The sequence below is a fragment of the Rhipicephalus microplus genome, chromosome 1 (genome assembly GCF_043290135.1).
Source record: "Rhipicephalus microplus isolate Deutch F79 chromosome 1, USDA_Rmic, whole genome shotgun sequence".
NCBI lineage: Eukaryota > Metazoa > Arthropoda > Arachnida > Ixodida > Ixodidae > Rhipicephalus > Rhipicephalus microplus.
The window spans coordinates 150,492,835-150,511,892 of NC_134700.1; the positions used below are offsets into that span (position 1 = coordinate 150,492,835).

Sequence of the window (19,058 nt, forward strand, 5' to 3'; positions counted from 1 at the left end):
ATTAAAGTACACTAAAAGCTACGACGAAAATTCCCAGAAACCGAACTGTAAGGAGAGTTTTGAACTTTCATTTATTTACAGAAGAAAGATGTGCATGTTGCAGCATTTACGTCCTCTTGCTCACCTTCTTGCTTAGTTCTTCCAGCTGTGAGAGGGTTTGGCTCAAAGCGGAGTTGCCTTCAGCTAATAAAGTTTGCCCAGCTTCAACTTGTTCCAGGCTCTTAGAACGCAGACCAGAAGAAATTATGTCTTCTGCTCGTTTCAGCAATGCCCTACTTGAGGTGACCTTTTCTTCCAAGTTCTTACGAAGTCGCTTTTCGTCGACATCAGCACCAGTGTCTTGGTCTCCAAGCCTTTTCCTGCTTTCTGACTGCTGTGCACTTGCAGTTCTCTCTGTGTATCGGGCTCTAGATCTCCTTACACTTTGCAGAAGCTCTGTAGACAAGGGAACTTTAGTGGCATCTCCATCATACCTGCGGAGGTATGTCTTTGTCTGGCGCAACCCGTTAATGCTTGCAATGCATAATGAGTAGCGGTTCTCATAAAAGCGCTTATTTTCGCTAAATCCTCGTTCGCAGTCTGCGTTGCCATGTGGCAGGCACAGCAGACACTTGACAAGCCTCGACAATAATGGATACTTTGGTTGACTTCAGTTCAAATATTTTGCCCCAACGAACATCAATTCTTTCACCTCCAAGTGCCAGGAGGTCACTGTTTGAGTCACACTTTAACATATGCCACTCATTGATGGCTGAGGAAACTTCTTCATGTTTGATTACCTGTGGAAGCTGAGACACAAGGTACTTCAGTGCTCGCACTTCCGATTCAACATTTGTTGACTGCCAATTGAGGAGGCTAGCAGATTGAAGAACTCTATTGTCGAGTGGAAGCTTCTGAAGAAGATCCTTGGCACAGGCCAAGTAAAAAGCACGTGCTCCAAGATAAAACCGCTTCTCCTCACTAGAGTCCCACTCAAGCATTGATTTTTCAGTATCTGTATCAACTTCCGGCCTTGATTTCCAAAGGGATGCATCCATCACATCTAGCCTTTTCAGTTGTTCAGCGGTCTTGTCTGCAAAGGCTTCATGACGAAGAAACCGACTGAGGACTCGTTGGACTAGAACAATAAGTTCAACGTGAAGTATGTGCAAGAGCGGCTCTTGCTTTTGGAAGAGCAGCTGAAATCCACTGAAAAGCTGCGCACAGTTCTTAAGGAACAACACTTTGGCCAAAAGTTGTTTCTCAGAAAATGCCGACACAAGCTTGTTGTGTAGGCTTTGGGTGTCAGGTCGTTGACGAGATGAATTGCCCTTAAAAAAATAGGTGCGAAGCGCTTCAAACTGTTCCTCAACTCGGCAAAGTGAGTCTTGTAGCGTCAGCCAGCGATTAGAAACGTGGCGCAGAAATACATGACAAGAGATTCCCAAAGTATCCTGGCATTCTCTGAGTGCTTCAGCACGGACAGCACCTTTGAAGTAGTAGTAAATATTTCTCACTACTTCTTCTACATCTAAGCCAAATGCATCCAGGCCTCTGCCAAATGCATTGTGAACCTTATGAAGATTGCAGTTGCCAATATCAATCAAACTTGGTGCCACATGCTTCTGAAGCTTGTTTCTTACGCTCTTCATAACATTAGGGCCATCACTGAAAAAGCAAACAAGTCCTTGCTTTGGAAGATCTGCTATTGCTTCTTCTATGCAGCCAACAATTATTTCAGCGGTTGCACGCCCAAGATCAAATGACTGGACATGTTCAACAACAACTTCCTGTTGGCTGCTGGAAAAATAGCGTACCAGCACATCTAGTTGCTGCACCCTTAGCTCTGGCTTTGGCGTCTCATCAATCATAATGGAAAAATAGACATTTGGCTGGCACAGCTCAGTCACCACTTGTCCTTTAAAGTAGGGACCCAGTCCATCTGATACAATGCGGGCCAACTTTATTCTGCCGCAACTAAACTTTTTGGCAATGTCACTGTCGAGGAACATGCAGTGATAAATCGAAGTTGCCGTGTCTCCCCATGAAAAAGGAATTCCCTTGGCCACAACAGACAAAGCAAAAGTAGTTTCTGCCTTGCTGACTTGGTGCTCAAGTGATGTATTAGCAGACCCGTTGGAGAAGTCCAGTGTGCCTTGCACCAATTTGGGTGGAAGAAGATTCCCGTCCTTGTCTCTGTGTCTAGCAGCTGCATCAATATGTTTCTTCATCCCAGCATGACGCTTCACTGCTGCCGCTCCATGCTGTGCGCAAGAAATGGTGCAGTTGCAAAGAATACAAAATGCATCTGTATTTCGGGTTCCACTCTTGCACCACCGACTGATCGGATCATTATTGGAGTCCACCTCGTTGAGTACAGAGGCGTTGAACTTGGTGTTGCGATCTGAAAACATGAGCGAAACGAACTTTATGACAGTAAACTTTGCCAAGTTTTTTTTCAGAGCGTGAATATAGGTAAAAGCAACAGGGTAGACAGAAAGAGCACTGACTTCTAACTTTATATCACAGAGTGGCAAGAATATATATGCCCAAAAAAAGGATGATTAAAAACATGACAAAATACACGCCTAGTCAATGCCTCAGTATAAAAAACTTGCAAATGTGACTACGCACCAACTAGCCCAAGGTTCCGCTCTTGTAAATTTTCCCACGACAAAGGCACGCTAGTAAAAAGAGCACGTAACTACTAGATTTATTTTTAGGGTAGCCCGTAACATAATGCCAACCTTACTTCATTGGAAGATCTAAATACCAACTCTAAGGCGCCAACACCAAATATTTGCGCAAGCATTTTGGGTACAGCCTCGACAAATGGCGCGAATCGGGATGCCAGTTGTCTGTCGACCATTCACACCTAAAACTCGCGACCAACTTACAGGAAGTTGCCATGCGGATGACGCGTGGGTCTGACGGCCGCAGACAAACGCATTGCCCCAGCTGGCAAGGCGGCATAAGGCGCTAATGTATGTTGGAGGTTTGCTTCCTTCCGGCGCGGCGCGCGATGACCAGAGCAGAAATCGACAGCAATGTTTTCCTTAAATTAAATATTTAAAAAAGCTGATTGGGAACGGCACGTCACGAATAGCGGATTCCCAACGATCGGCGGCTGCTAATGCGGTAACATTACGGTGCTTATTGACTTGCTTGTGTTGACATGGTCGACGCTCAATCACTCTTTTCCGACTATTCTACAAGCAGCTCGCACGGTGGGGCGCCCGATCCGTGACGCGCCGGCAGCACATACGGCCCATCTAGCGATCTGCTAACGTCAACAAAAGCGACCCGCCTGCAGAAATTCTTTGTGTATTCCGCGTCACTCGCTCGTTCGTTTCGCACTATTATATGTTCCGAACGGTAGCATGTAGGAGGTGTAACTGCTGCATGCCGTACGAGCGATTGCGCGTTTCAAATGCGGATATTCCGCACTACGAAACAAGCACGGCGCACATTCCTAAGCCTACGTACAGCGCTCGGACACTCCGAACACAAAAACCATCAGTAGCGAGAAATCGGAAGAACTATAGGCAAGTTGCAACTTCTGTACTGATTCAATAGCAAAGTGCGGCCGGTAATAAATGCCAGCAGCGCTACGCGATCGCCTAAGCATTCACTAAAGTATTTCACGGGCGCTATTAAGAAATGCCACAAAATTTAAAAAGAAAGCGACTTACTTTTGTCCATTTCAACAGCGGGGGGATGACAAACATTCGCTGACTGGTTGTTCACAAGCACATGGCGCACATGCAACGACACGACGTGCTGTGCATGAGCGCGAAAACCTACAGAAAACACCCGAACGACACCGACGAATACCAAAGCTGCAAAGCACATGGTAAACAGTTGCCAACCTAGAAAAAAATTCACTTGTTGCCAACTGCAAAATGAACATCCGCTAAAGTCGGGTTCTTTCGTGCAACTTGGCGCATTTGGCGCAAACAAAACAACACTTGCGCAGTAAGGCGCAGGAAGGTATAATTGTAGCAAATTGGCGCAAATGGCGCAGCTGGATCACTACTGCCTAGCTCACGTACGAGCCCGTCGGTTGCTGACGTCACTGAAAGGGGCTCCGTTTTGCAGCCTCATCAGTTAGAGGACAGCAAGTAAAAAGTAGAAGTGAAGCTATGAGAGATATCAATCTTTGCAGCGACAGAACGGAAGCGCAGTCTTACAGCAGGACGCGTAGATGCCGTGGTCTCCCGCGCCTGATGAAACATCGCTTGTGCATGAACTGCGTGACGAGTCATCAGAGTGGAGTATACCACTCGTCGACGAACAACAGAAAATTAATCTGTTCGCGGTGAACATCCTCGCCAGCCCAATGAAGGCTATTGGCAACAGGTAGACTGCTTTTTAACGACATGTTCGCAACGATGTCATGGTCTCCACTAAAAAATGTGACAGTCTCACGTGAAAAAACTAACATGATCAGCACTAATATAGCCTCGAAATTATGAGCTCATTGCAAACAATCAGTCTGATCACATGCCCGGTGTATATCACTTCACTAAAAGTATGTGTGTCAAAATTTTTTTCACCCGCAACAGCAAAATAAATTTTAACAGTATTTTTTTCCTCGAAACACATATTTTGACCACTTTCCTTGCTGGCTTGTTCTGAAAAGTGGACTCGGGACAGCTAGAGCTGTAATTATTTTTGCACGACGTAGCTAAGTGTGCACAAAAAACAACCTTGGCAGCCCATTTTCGATGTATGGCTCCAATTTTTATTTTAATATAAAATTTTAGTTCTTGGTCACATGCAATGAAATTTATTGTGTAGTAATTCAAGAAGTACTTGTTCAATTTTCAATCAGCTTGCAGCATTGCACTCCATAGGCTTTCTAGTATCCATATATATGTTAATGACTATGTAAGTCTAAGTACATACAATTTTACAGTTAAAAATGTTAGAATTCTGTTTTCATGATTTTCTCAAAACGGCAATTTTGTACATGCTGCACGAGAATTGCTGCAATATATCGTAAACTATTACAGATGGCAGAATAATTCTTTTTGAAGCATGAAGCTATATGTTTGGAGCACACAACATAAGCAGATTTCAATTTCTCTTGATCCCAGTTTTTAAAATTACTCTTTAGTGTGAACAAACCATGGCTACATTCCGAGCTATGAAGTTTAGTGTACTGTAATATAAGAAATTATTACCCAATCAAAAAAGTGTTTCTTATGTTGCGTGTCTTACGCTTTCTACTGTTAAGAAAGGACGTGGCAATGAATATTGTAAATTTGGTCAAAATGTTTCCTTTTTCGATTTTTTTTTTTTTTGGTAACCCTAAGACCATGTTTTACAACAAAGTGCGATTTTAGATCAAAATAAGTAGTAGAAGATCAGAAACAAGCATTTTACTGGTGGGCTGTCGTCAAAAGCGATGTGAAAATAGGGCATAGCAAAATGCAAATTTGCAGCTTTCCCTTTGCAAAGTGCCACCATATTTGCATCATCATTAAGAGAACAGATTGGAGCTCAAGATAGCCACAAAGATGCATTTCTCCATGTCACAAATGACTGCACTTTTTCTCTTGCCCGCACGTCCCATTGTCCAAGGAAGGGCGCTTTTGTGTTGGGAAGACGACATCCGGCGACTAACGACCCAGCGATGGCGCCGCCGCAACTTCCTTACACTTGTACCGAAAGGGGTACACATGTGTTCTAGAAAAAGGAAATCACCTACGGATGTGATGGGAGCACGCGTACGTCGCGAGAGGGTTTGGAGTGCATCTGAATCGGCAGTTGACGTGCAACGAGTATGGAGTGACCCGGGCAACGTATTGAGACGACTGCAATTCAGGGCACCCTCGTTGTCTACTAAGCTGGCGAGATCTTCAGCGGAACCCATCAAAAGCTGTACCGTACCAGGAGCTGGCCTGGTCGGAATAGAAATTTTTATTGTTTTTTTCAACTGTTATTTTATCATAACCAGCTTTTCAATAATTGTAGTTGTGTGCGCTGTGTGACAACTAGAAATTCGGAAGCGTGCGCATGATCTTTTTCTCGTAAATGTTCTTTATCTATTCTGTAGTTTTATTATGTTATTTTATTATTATTACGCAGATTTGTCTTTTATCTGTACCTCTTGTAGTGTTCCTTTGGAGAATAGTTTTTCAGCTGTTTTTTTTTTCCATCGCGCGAACTTTTGCCGTTTCCTCTTAAGGGGGCAGACTGCTCTGTGCGACCAAAAAGTGACACAAAAATCATTTTTTAAAATTGACATATTTGGTATCTGCAAGTATTTTGCTATCTCTCTGTAAATTTTCACACGCCAGGAAGTGATAATTTTTTGTAATGTCATTCTAACTGTCCAGATTCTTGGTGCTGTTAACATGCAGAATCTGCAAAAAAAAAAAAAAAGGGGGAACCAACTTCGAGGCCTTTTTATAATTTGTTGGCACCTGTGTTATGAAGCTCTGCTACAAATTTATGAGCACTTTTATGAGGATTGCAACACATGCACACCATGATTGTTGCTTTTTGAAGAAGCTGTGCGTTTTCAGTTTTTTCCATTTTTCTCAAAAAAGTAAATTTACAGCTGTTCAATTTTGAGGCCTCAATATCTCTGCAGCTAGGGCAGGTACAATACTTCTTTTTGCAATGAAAACATGTATGTGTGTAGGGTGCAAGTATGGTAGCAGAATTTAGAGAACAAGCCTTTTTTAATTACTTATCAAAACATTAACACAATTCCAAATGCTTTTGAAAATGGATAGTTCATTTTGCTGTAAAATAATTTAAGAAAGGCTTGAAAACAAAAAAACTCTTGCATTATTTTAATCTATAGTCATTATTCTATGTTGGGATATTTTATATATCACTTTTATTGAAGCACTTTTTTTTGTATGACGGCCTTAAGGGGGGAGGTGGCTTTGAAAAAAAACTTTTTTATTTGTTGACCTACAGCAATGAAATTTGGCATGCATACTCATAAGTGTCTAGAATAGGGAAATATGCAGTTTCATCATGATAGCTTCAGTAGTTCTCAAGTTACATAATGCTACACGATCCAATTACATGGTCTGCTCGTGGAAAGCCTAGCGCTGCAACAAAACATACCAGGAAGCTGCGAATGATGTTGATCTTTACTCAAGAGAAAGCTACAGGGTATGACACTCTCGGAATTTTTTAGTAAGTTCTCGTTTTTTTTAGAGATCATCATGGCTGCCGACACACATTGTCAGAAACAATGGCACGGACAAATCATCGTCTAGAAAAATAAGAAGGCCACAAAACAGAAATTGAAGATTGCTGTACCCACAAGCAGTGTTCAGGGATTCAGGGAAAAAAAAACAGAATCAAAATCGGTCCAGTCATTCTCGTGCTACTCTTTCCACGAGCAATGCACAATGTCCAAAACACACTTGTGAGAAAAAGCCTGTTGAAGTTTTCGACAGGCTGTTTTTCAATGAACTTTTTTGTTTCTCATTCGATATTGATGAAAATTGGCACAGACACTAAGAATAACCTCACAGTGCTTCCATAAAAATTTTGAAGTGATACCACGAATACTTTACGAGAAAGAAATTATTTCTTCATTGAACCATGTGGAGGGGCTGAGCATAATGTCAAAAAAAAAAAAAAAAAAAAAAACAGTATTGAGAAAGCTGCGTTTAAAGTTTCAACTTTTCTTTACGTCTCTAAGACACCTAAAAATTGTGATCTCAGGTTTGTCTTGTGATATTTGACTTCTTTTCATGATTTACTGCTTTTCATGAGTTACAAAGAACAAGTATGAATTTCAAACCAAGTTCTTTGTATGAAGGAGTGGTGTGATAGGTATGACAGAAAAGATTGTAATTGAATAAAACCATATACTGAAATTATTAAACATACTTTTTTTGGGCTGAAGTTGTAATTAGCGTAATTAAATGCTTGATTACAAATATTCACTGAACTTTTTTTTATTTGGAGAGAAGTTTATTGCATCAGAAAAATGGATCACACCATGACGGCCTACGCCTTCATTCTAAATAACAAAGTTATGCGCAGAAGACTGGTGGCACGGGAATTTCTAGCAGTATAATGTATGATTAATGACACGAAACGGGCATATAAAAATTCGTGCCCCTGATTCACACATGCTCTTTCGTCGCTCTATAGCCGTGAAACGCATCATCATACAGCCGGTCGTGGAAACTCTAATCTACAGCAATTCATTAACCTCGAAACATTCATAGACGTTCGTGGCGATATCAAGCACGGCTCCAAGCACGTCTGAATCACATCAGAAAAGCTTACTGATGGCACTCCATATGACCGTGGGGTGCGAGGCCGCGTGGACAGTGCAGCCGGCGCGTAATGCACTTGCCGGCGGCGTTCGATGACGATGCGCGAAATGTGTAACTACGAAGACAAAAAATCGGCACGCACTGCACTTGGCATCGCATTTTCGAATGACGACGCGCGAAACTGCTAGCCGCTGTTCTGAGCGATCCTTGGCAGTGAAGGGGGGGGGGGGGGGTGACGAGCTTGACTGTGTTGTCCGCTGCCGATGCGTAAAATGCCCGTACAATATTCAGAGGAGCTAGCGAGTGATGTGGTACATTCCTTGCGAAGAAGCACGTCACCAAGAGTGCGCTTGCGCGTCGTTCCTGCCCGCAGTCTCGCTGTCAGCGGAGTTAGGCCTAAAGCCGACTCCGATGACGCGCCGCACCCGTAGACCGCCGCGCGCCCGCTCGTAGTAATCTGATCGTGCATCCGGTGCGGCCACTCGTAGTAATCAGATCGTGCTGCCGCTTACAGCTTCGTTGTTTGCGAAGAAGCACGTCGCCACGAATGCGCTAGCGCGTCGTTCCTGCCCGCAGTCGGCGGAGTCAGGGCTAAAGACGACTTCAATGACGCGCAGCACTCGTAGACCGCGCTGACGCTCGTAGTAACCTGATCGCGCATCCGCTTACTGCTCATAACTAAAGCGTAGTTATATCTTAAGTGATTATCAAGCCGTGAACACGTCACGAAGCGGCGATTATCGAGAGCCATGTCCTCGCGACGCACAAGCAGCAGACGACGATCTCCCGGAGCGAGCATCGGGCCAATGGCGAGGCGAGTTGAGGCAACATGGCGGCCACGGCCAATCAAGGGCCTCAAAACGACCTTCAAACATTTGCTTTTTGCTCCCTTGTTGTTAAAGGGAGGAGCCAGCTGAGGCGGGAAAGTTAAACACGGAGAAATGCTCTTTCCGATGAGCCCAAGAAGCCGGCTCCTGGCCCAAGCATAGCGAAGCTATTCTTTTTTGAAAATCGCCGTTTTCTCGCCATTTCCAAAAAAATTTTTGCTACCTAGGTGGGTGAAACGAATTTTCCGAAGCACTTCTGCGCGGTTTTCAGTGTAGATATTTTGGAACCAGATAGAAAAAGGGTTCCAGAAACTGAAAACTTGAGTTTCGAAAAATCGATTTTTTTGCCATTTTTCGCGATCCCAAAGCCGCGTCCCCCCTTAAACAATAGGGGATGAACTTAAATTATCTCAGGAATAAGATGAGTTACAAGAAAACTAATTAAACATTCAAAATTAGCAGAAAAAACTGCATAATGCTGTGCAGTTTGATCAAGATCACTGAAGAAATAAACAAAAAATGTCTAAGAGCAGTCTTCCCCCGTAAGTTAACTTTTGTAATCTTCTGTCTATTGCTTTTTTTTAAAATTAAATGCTTTTTTGTGTGTAATCAAATCTCTGTGTCTGCTTTACGAGTGCGTCGGTCAGGCTCATAAATCACTACCTATGCAACCCAGCACGGGTGAACCGACCTGCTAAAAGATTGAAAATGTCGCAGGCTGAAGCGTAAAGTGGAAGCCTGCGAGTCTGCCGCACGTTGATGTTGGATCGGCGGGGCCTCACCTGAAGTGTGTGACACTCCAATGAAAAATAAAGCCAGATTCATTCTGAGTTGCATTTTATCAGCTTCTACCTCCAATTTCTTTGAGCTCCATTTTCTCAGGTTTCATTTTTTTTGAGCAGTTGCTGTCAGTCATCCCTATGCCGTTCGGTTTCCTGCACTTCTGAGACATTGGTAAGTGCCGTAAAGCTGTTCATATTTGTCCGCATGTCATACAGACTTTTGTAAATGTTGCTGGTAAGACAATATGTCTAGAATATTTGATATACAGCCTTTTGTAAAAGTTGTTGGTAAGACGATATGTCTAGGATTTTTAGAAAAAAAATTTGTGTGCTTACTTTATTATTAAAAATAAACTAATAGCATTACAGCACAAAATGGACCCTTGTAAATATCCTTATGCAAAAATTTTGATGAAACTGTGTCTAATTAGCTAATAATTTTGGGGTGACAGTGAGAGTCTATCAAGTGTTGCAACTCAAAAGTAGATAGCTCAAAACTGCTTTCAGTTATGATAGCACAAAAAATGACATCTGCATGCCAAATTCCATCTGTTTAGCTTTAAAAATAACAAAGATAATTTCCATTGCCACGTCCCCCCTTAATCCTTATGTCAAGGGTAAACTTTATACTGGTGGGAATTTTTCTATTGTGGTAAGAACAATATAGATTATCATCTTGATTAATTAATGAACTAATTAGACCACAGAAAAAGTAAGTAAGCATGCCAACTCTCATCATATTCCGTTAAAAAATATACGAGATATCCCATGGACCCATGTACGCACTTAAAATCTTCCTCTGGAAGCGTTATAATTCGCACATACAGCTCCTGCACTACCACACATCCTTCCACAAACCTAGCGTGGAGCCCAACACCAGTGTTCACCATTCGTCCTAGAAAGTGCCAAGTTAGAGTTGCCCGTAGTTGCGGGCCCCTGCTTCTGCTTTCAAGAGACTGCAGACTCACCTAGGTTGCCCACACGACCAGTACGGCCAATTCGGTGGACATATTCCTCTATGTCACTGGGCAAGTCGAAGTTGATTACATGCTTCACATTCGGAATATCCAAACCTCTTGCAGCAACCTGCAACAGAGAATGTACTAAGAATGTGTGCTGAATAAACTACTAGTCTCACAAACCAGCAGTTACGAATGCACAAGAAACAAGAACACAGAAAAGTTTGTTGCAAAGCAATAACATACAAAGCCAGCCTGCCTTTTTGCTGGCCCCATTTTACAGGTTTGAAGCTAATGTACAGTGTTCGTGGAAAAAAAAAAAAGTATAATGAGAACACTGGGGACTGCAGATTTGGAGCAATTTTCGGAGCAGTCAAGTTTTAGTTTTGGAGAAATTTGGAGAAGTAATATTTTAGTTCTGGAGCATCTTGTAGCAGGTAATCTTGCAATGGGGAGCCCCTGGGAGCACTACAATTTTAGTTTTGGATCATTTCGGAACAGGTTATCTTGCTGTTAGAAGCATTTTACAGCAGCAAAATTTTAGTTTTGGAGCAGGTGATCTTAGTTTTGAGCAGGTTTTAGGAGCACTTTGGCATAGGTATATATTCATAATGGAGCACTTCGGAGAAGAAAGTACCTCGAACACTTTAATATAAGACGCTGGCCTAGAACAAAGGATCTTTTTAGATTGAAAAAGGCTTTGAGAACTTTCACGTCACTCTTTTTACCATCTCAGGTTTATTAATTGGGGAGAAAATATCGGTAATACATTTATAAATTACACATTTCGGAATTTCGCGCTGAAATCCCTGCACGTGATACCACGAATTTCATGTGTATTTTTTTTCAATTCGAACTTTCGGTTCATTAGAACTGACGCTGTGGTCCCGTCAAAGCTATGTGTATTCCAATGGGCAAAAACGCCCTGTAAATCGAATCTACAAGCACTTGCGACGGTCAATTCGAACATACCGCGCTCCGAAAATGCTCTCAGCATTACGCCCAATCCCACGGCGGCACCTCCGACACCTCAACGCTGCGGGCAAAGAAGGAAAAGAAGAAAAGGAAAGGCTGGGGCGGAATGATTGCTCTCTCTCGAATGCATACCTGCCAACCTGGCAACAGAAAAATTCGTAAAATCACTTAGTGGGGAGGGCGCGGGCGGCAGTTACCAACTTTTTCCAAAAATTTGGAGCTGTGATAAATTTGCCTTTAGCGACAAGCATAACAACTTTTTGCCGCCATAAGTCAAATCGGCGCGCTGAATTACTTCCCCCCAGTTTTGGCAACAAAAGAAGAAAAAAAGCACCGCGAAAAACAATGGGGGGTGGGGGGTGTGTGTCTCAAATGCAAGCGCAAACATAGGCGCTGCGGTCTCATAATGGCTTGGAGTGGCCGAACAAACGAGAGTAGGGTTTTCTACTAAGGTGAGAGTCAATAAGGGGGAGCGCAAATGCTCCCGGCTGAAATTTCGCGTCATTAAAACAACTAGCAAAATATATTTCCGTCGAAACAACTCGCGTACGTCTTCCTGGGACACACGTCAATGAACAGCACGGTGCAGCTGGCTGCCGCGAAAGTGTGGGTCAAAGCTTTGGCCTTGCTCGCTACTAGATTCTTTGGACAGGAACGGCAAAACGATTCTAGCCTTTTTTACATCTTTGCCACCTCTCATCTTGCCACTGCGTCAGTCACGTGTCCTCAGAGCTCGTAGATAGCCATCACATCGCCGCGACCGCGGTTTTGTGCGTGGCAGTCTGCGGCAAATGATAGTTTCGTTTTCAATTCACGTGCCTTTAAAACTAAGTCGTTTTAGGCTATCTACCGTCGCAACTGCCGCACTTTTTTCCAAAGAGTTTGCGAAAAGCAGCGTTGCTATGACTGGTCGAATGTTGGCCGTGCAAACACTTTAGGAGTTCTGTCAGTAACGTCGTCGCCATACATGATCATGTCCGACCGCGGTTTCGCTCAAAGCGGTAGTGGCAACAACCTCAAGCACTGTAGAAAACAGTGCATGTACTAGTCTACGCATACTTCCGAAACTTCAAGCATGCTGCTCGCGATCGAGCTTCGTTCGACGGTTGCGGTAGTTAAGTTCATATCACAAACCGCAGTGAGAAAAAGTGTTCGGAACATCCGAATTTTGGCCAAATGGACACATTAATTGGGGAATTTCACAAATTTGTATCTGTTGCAGTTTCACATTACTGAGACTCTACTGTAAGTTTACATGAGTGCCTCTCAAATTCGTTTATAATGCAGTGGGCTTGCAAAAAGCCTGGAATGGACTGGCCAGCATTTTTGTCAATGCGGCGAGATCTCGCACACGCATTGCGATTTTCGGGATAATTTCATGGCAATCCTACACACAAAAGAAGCGGTCGCAATCCGGGAGTCTCCCGGACTATGGCGAAACTTCGCAAGTATGTGATGATGATAACACCAATACATATAGTTCTCTCCTAATGGCAGAATGTAGCCCAACGCCGTTTTTGTGGCCTCCGCGACCAGCTACGGCAATGTGCCATAGCCAGTCGCGGAGGCCATGACATTTGACTAATTTTTTTTTTATCGGAAATGAAATATTTTTTGTAGATTTCAGGCAAGATTCATAAAATCGTATGCACGATCAAAATTTGTATATTTTACGGGAAAATCGCAAGAGTTGGCAGGTATGCAAATGCCGATCTGGGACGCACCTGTGCCATGGTTCTTTTTCAGTGCCTTTCAATGCAGTGCACAAGTCAATGAGTTTAATCTCTCTTTCCTCTCCATCTTTCATCTCTCCATCCCCCCACCCCCATGCACAGGGTAGAAAACCGGCTGCCTATAGACTGGCTAACCTCCCTGCCGTTCTTTTCCTCTCATTTTCCTTCCTTCAACACAGCACACGGAGAGAAAGAGAGAGAGAGGAAAAGAACTGTCGCGAAGTAGTGTTGGTAATGGTTTGAAGAAGAAAGAAGAAAGAGGAAGAAAGGCGCCCAATTTCCGCAGCCTGGTAAGGAGCAGGGCGCAGCCCCTCCACGAGTGTTGGCTCTCTCTAAAATGCCGATCTGCGACGGGCCGGTGCCATGCCTCCCCATTCCCCGTCCCTGACACGTAGAGGCCCTTTTCCTTTCAACGCTGCGCGTGTAGAAAGAGAGAGAGAAAAAGTGTGGGAATTGAGGCTAGTCCACTGCCGTTGCGCGAGCTTTGCGGCCTTTTCTGCCGTTCACACGTCCCGACATGACTCCCCTCCTCCGCTGTCTGCCGCGCTGGGAGAGCGAGGAATGATGTTTTACCCCTCTCACCCGGTAGCGGATGTCGACTGTGGCCCTGCGCGCTGAATCTCCGGAGAGGTATTGCGCGCGAGCCGTGAGCTGGTCAGATTACTCTCCGGGACAGCTGACAGTGAGCCACGCAATCTTTTCCGTCCGTTAACTCCCATCGCTCGGAGCTCGTCCGACTTTGCTGACGGCGCGTCGCTCTGGAGGCCAACGCTCACCTTTTGTTGCCCTTAAGGGGAGACGCGGGTCGAAAAGTCGCGTTTTTTTCCAAATTTCACCTTTTCTGTTTTTTGTTGCTTTATCATCTTTATACATTATATTTTGACATCTGAAAATATCACAGCGAAATAAGCATCAGAAGTCAGTGAAAAACGCGTCTGAGTGAGCGGCAGTGACGCGCGGCATCACGAAATTTACACAAAACGGGCTGCTGTTCGCGTGCTCGCGGGGCCGCGAAGAGAGCTGTCCGCCATATTGCGGCCGCTGGCTCGTGTAGAGTTGTCCTTACTCTCCACGATCCCGGTTCTTGAAGTCTCGTACGTTCACGAAAAATCTAAAAAAAAAGCAACAAAAACAGTCTTTTCCCGCCGTTTCAAACCGCGCGCCACTAACGCAGGGCCGCCATTGGCTGACAGCACCCGTGTTTTCTTGCCGTAGTTCGCTTCACTGTTTTCCGGAGTTATTTTTCGCTGTTTTCGTGCGATGGCAAGCCCGAAAAAGGCCGTTGCCGACCATCGGAAATACAGAAGTAAGAACAAGTTCAGAGGGAAGCGGCGGAGGACGTACAAGAAAGCCACCGCCAACGAAAATGTCCGCGACGGGCCAGTGGCCGGTAGGCCTAACATCGACCACGGCAACGTCGACCATGGCAACTGCGACGACGAGATCAACGCTGCAGTGAATTTTGTGAGTGCATCGCAGAAAAAGATCGCGTTATTCGAAAACGACGTCAGGCCGAATGCCGATCGTGCCGAAAGCGTAGTGCTGTGCGAGTTGGGTGCATTGACGGCCGTCGTCGCAGGCGCGGCATGCCCCGTTTGTCACGAGAGTAAACTCGCAGTTCGGGCACCGAATAAAAAGCGGAAAGGCCTTTCGGCGTTTCTGGAGCTACACTGCGAGAATGCGGAGTGCTCGGAGAGCATCCTTTCGTCCGCGTACTCGTCGAAGCGGGTCGCGTCAGATGGCGGCCGCGGTGCAAGCAGAAGCTACGACAGCGGGAGTTCGCGTGACGCCTTTGCCGTGAACCTGAAAGTGGTGCTTGCAGCGCGTGCCGTCGGTATCGGGCATGAGCAACTTTCACGATTTTGTGCAGTAGTTGGATTGCCAAACCCTATGCACCATAAGACCTTCCATGCTATCGGCAAAAAGATTCACAGTGCGGCAGTGAAGGCTGTCTGTGAAAACATGCAAAGGGCACGCAGCGTCACCAAAGAGGTGGCTGGTAACAGTGACGTGCCAGTCATGTTTGACGGCACATGGCAAAAAAGAGGCCACAAAAGCCACAATGGTGTGGGAACTGTAGTGTCCTTGGACACTGGTTTGTGCCTGGACTATGAAGTGCTTTCCAACTTCTGCCTGGCGTGCAGTTTGCATAACGACATGGGAGGCGATGAAGAAACATGGCAGGCGTTTCATCATCCCGTTTGTGAGAAGAATTGCGACTGTTCTTCGCATGCCATGGAGGCCGAAGCTGCAGTGCGCATTTGGCAGAGGACTGTGGACTATGAGACACCCCTGCGGTTCACCATCTTCCTAAGCGATGGAGACAGCAAGGCCTACAACGGGGTCTGTGATGCCAACGTGTACCCTGACACTCCAATTGAAAAAGAGGAGTGCACCAACCACGTGGCGAAACGTCTGGGCACCGGCCTGCGGAAGCTGCCAACGCCACTTCCACGAGGGGAGAAGCTGAAGGAGACCACCATCCAGAAGCTTCAAACTTACTTTCAGGTGGCCATTGTGAACAATCGGGGAAATGTCCACAAGATGTACACTGCCATATGGGCCTCATGTTTGCACTCGTGCTCAACAGACGGGGCTGGAAGTCACAAGTTCTGTCCTGCAGGCCCAGACTCGTGGTGCAAGCACCGACGTGCTGAGGCGCAGGGCCAGCCTGCACCGTGCCACACCCCCCTCCTGACCAAGGCCCAGGGTTTGGCAGTCCTCCCAATCTACAAGCGTCTCACAGATGCGAAGCTGCTTGCCCGGTGCCTCCACGGCAAGACACAGAACGCGGCCGAGTCCCTGAACAGCAAAATATGGCTGCTGTGTCCAAAGACCCGGTTTGCTTCCCGGACTGCTGTGGAAACAGCCACAGCCATTGCAGTCCTGTGGTTCAACCGGGGCCACGCGAGCTTTGAAAAGGTGCTGGAAGAGCTTGGGGTGCTTCCTTCGGAGGCCCTGGTTACCCTCAGCGACCGCCGAGACAGCATGCGCATGCACAAGATGAATGTGCGTCAGACCGCTGAGGCGAGGGCACACCGTCGCAGTGCAGCCAAGAGGGCCCGGGTGGAAGAGTCCTGCCGCACCAGCCGGGAAGGGAAAACCTACGGTGCTGGAGAGTTTTAGACAACTGATATTCCCTCTGGACATGTGTGTATGTGTTCAGCACAAGTTTCGTGCTACTGCGTTTTTCATTTTTGTAAATACAGACTTTCAAACTTTCAAACGCGTTTTTCTCATTTCGCAATTTTGGCCAATTTGCATTTTTTGCGGGAAGTGTTTCGGGCACTTAGAATGGTCATACGACGACGAAATTTGGCACACACATTGAGGAGAGTGCGTAGGGTGCCGATATCTACTTGAATCAGCACAACCTATCAGCTGTAAATATCTATTAATAAATTTAATGGTGGTCGAGTGGAAAAAAAAGGGTAGTTTGCTACACAGATGTTTTTTTCATAGTTTCAAAGTTGGAGCACAATTTCTAGCTAGATATCGGCACTCTATGGCTAATAGGGAGCAAAAGGAGCCATTGAACAACTCTCTGCATGAACATTTAGTATGCGCGAAAGTTCCCGGAAAACTTATCAAGTTTCACCATTACTTGAAACACAACTCCCAAACTATTGCACTTATGTAAAAACTGATTACAGATTTGGAATCAGGAGGAAAAACTGCATCAGTGGTCCAATTTCTGAAGCTCTAAGTTGAATAACAAAAAAAAAGTGCTTTCGAGGAGCGTCTCCCCTTAAGTGCGTGGCCAAGCTACGCCGACCCGCTCTCTTCGAAGCCAACGAGAGCACCTTTGCCCTCGCTCGAGCAACCGGGCCTTGGTCCCGGTGTCTGTGAATCACATTTACCACGGAGACGTGCTCGTGGCACCCTGTGTAGTACTTTTACGCCAGTGGCATGGATAAGCCCATTTGCTTTCTCACCGCGCCTTTGCAACGGGGCTGCACTGCATTTGGTGTTGCCACAGACAAGGTGTTGTGACCCTGAGCAGTATCGTGTTTTCGCCACGGCAACGGTTAGCGCGTGCCCTGCGGCTTCGCCAAGACCGGACCCACGCTAGTGGCCATACTCCTTTGGGATACGTGTACACTACAAAAGCTGCCGTGGAGTGTTGGTTATCTCTCCAACGCCGATCAGCATCTCTCTGCATGGAAACGCTCCTTCTTTCTCGTCACGTGCTGGCCACGCTGCGGCTGCGGCGCAGAGGGTAGCAGTGAAGAAGCAGTTGTTGTCGCCTTAACACCTAGTAGATAGGTGTTATAGGCCTATTCACAGGAAGGTAAAGAATTCTCTCATTAGACTTGACTGCAGTTTCCAATTAATAAAACATTATTAATAGTTGTTTAAATACTGCCACAATTACAGTGTCTAGTGCTTTTATGATTTCCGACGCCGTGTCGCGAGCCGCATAAAACTGCCCAGTGGCCCGCAGGCCACAGGTTGCGGACCCCCCCCCCCCGAGATGGACAGTTTGGCGCAGTTCACATCGATTTTATTAGGTTGGGGCAGTTAATCTCGTTTGGCACACTTTGGCGAAGAAGTGGGATCTCTATGAGAACAAAGCATAACATGACATGGCAATTGCTCGAGACCACCTCTTTCGTTACGAACCTGATCAATGAATGTGACACTGGCTTTTTTTGTAAAACTACGAGGCCAGATTACAGTCTCCGACGAATTTTTCGGATTCCAAAGCTTCAGACATTTTGGGTATATTGTGCTTCACAAATGCACAGATTTTTCAGACAAATTTATGTGCCAATGTTCAAAATCCCGGACTAGATTATCTGTTTTGAGCTATGCCACTCGATTTCGACATGTTGGCTTGGTCCAGTTTGGCTTGCAGTGGCTAGTTGTGTGGCCTCCAAGAATGGAAGCGCGCAATATTTTCCAGTTTCAAAGGCCACGTTTGATCTTTTTTGGCTGGCAAAATGGCAAGAAAGTAAGCCTTATCACATGCTCGTTGCTGTTCGCAGTTTCTCAGTAGCACTCCATGGTCACAGTGCTCGGCTACTAGCATGAAACACGCTGGTTCGATCACAGCCGCAGTGGTAGTGTTTTGATAGTGACGGAATAGTAGAGGCTCATATTGAGTGTGATGTGTTGGTGCAAGTGAAAGAAGCCCAGACCGCGTTTTTAAATCCCACGAAATAGGCGAGAAGTTGCATGCATCTTTTTGCGACCGGCATCAAGTTTTATTTAATAGGTTCCATGGAGCCACCAACATTGCCGCCAGCAATGGTTCGTGAAAGCAATCGCCCAGGGTCGGCAGCAGCGATTGCAGATGCACTTGTCAGAGATGTTACCATACCCAAAATAATCAAACCTCGTTATAAAAAAATTGAAGGGGGGCTATGATTATTTCATTCTATTGATTATAATAATTTGTTGCAATATATGCTCAGATGGGCGCACACCTATAAACACGCGCAGAAGGAAACCGCCTCACGGCCCGTTGTACTGCTACGCAACCACGCGTGCGACATAAAATAAACCCAGTCGAACCTCATCAATTCGGGCACGCTTAATT

The 19,058-nt window shown here is 45.5% G+C and overlaps 1 protein-coding gene and 1 pseudogene across 3 annotated transcripts in view; both read right to left on the bottom strand.

The window, feature by feature from the left end:
• The window catches only part of LOC119178427 (ATP-dependent RNA helicase bel), a 91,651-nt gene that overhangs the window by 14,231 nt on the left and 58,362 nt on the right, over positions 1-19,058 (bottom strand). For all 3 annotated transcript variants that reach the window (XM_037429629.2, XM_037429628.2, XM_037429627.2), the window contains exon 12: positions 10,818-10,935. In XM_037429629.2, the coding sequence (XP_037285526.1) occupies positions 10,818-10,935 (118 nt within the window). The remainder of the gene's footprint in view (positions 1-10,817; positions 10,936-19,058) is intronic.
• LOC142800296 (uncharacterized) lies at positions 53-4,018 on the bottom strand (annotated as a pseudogene).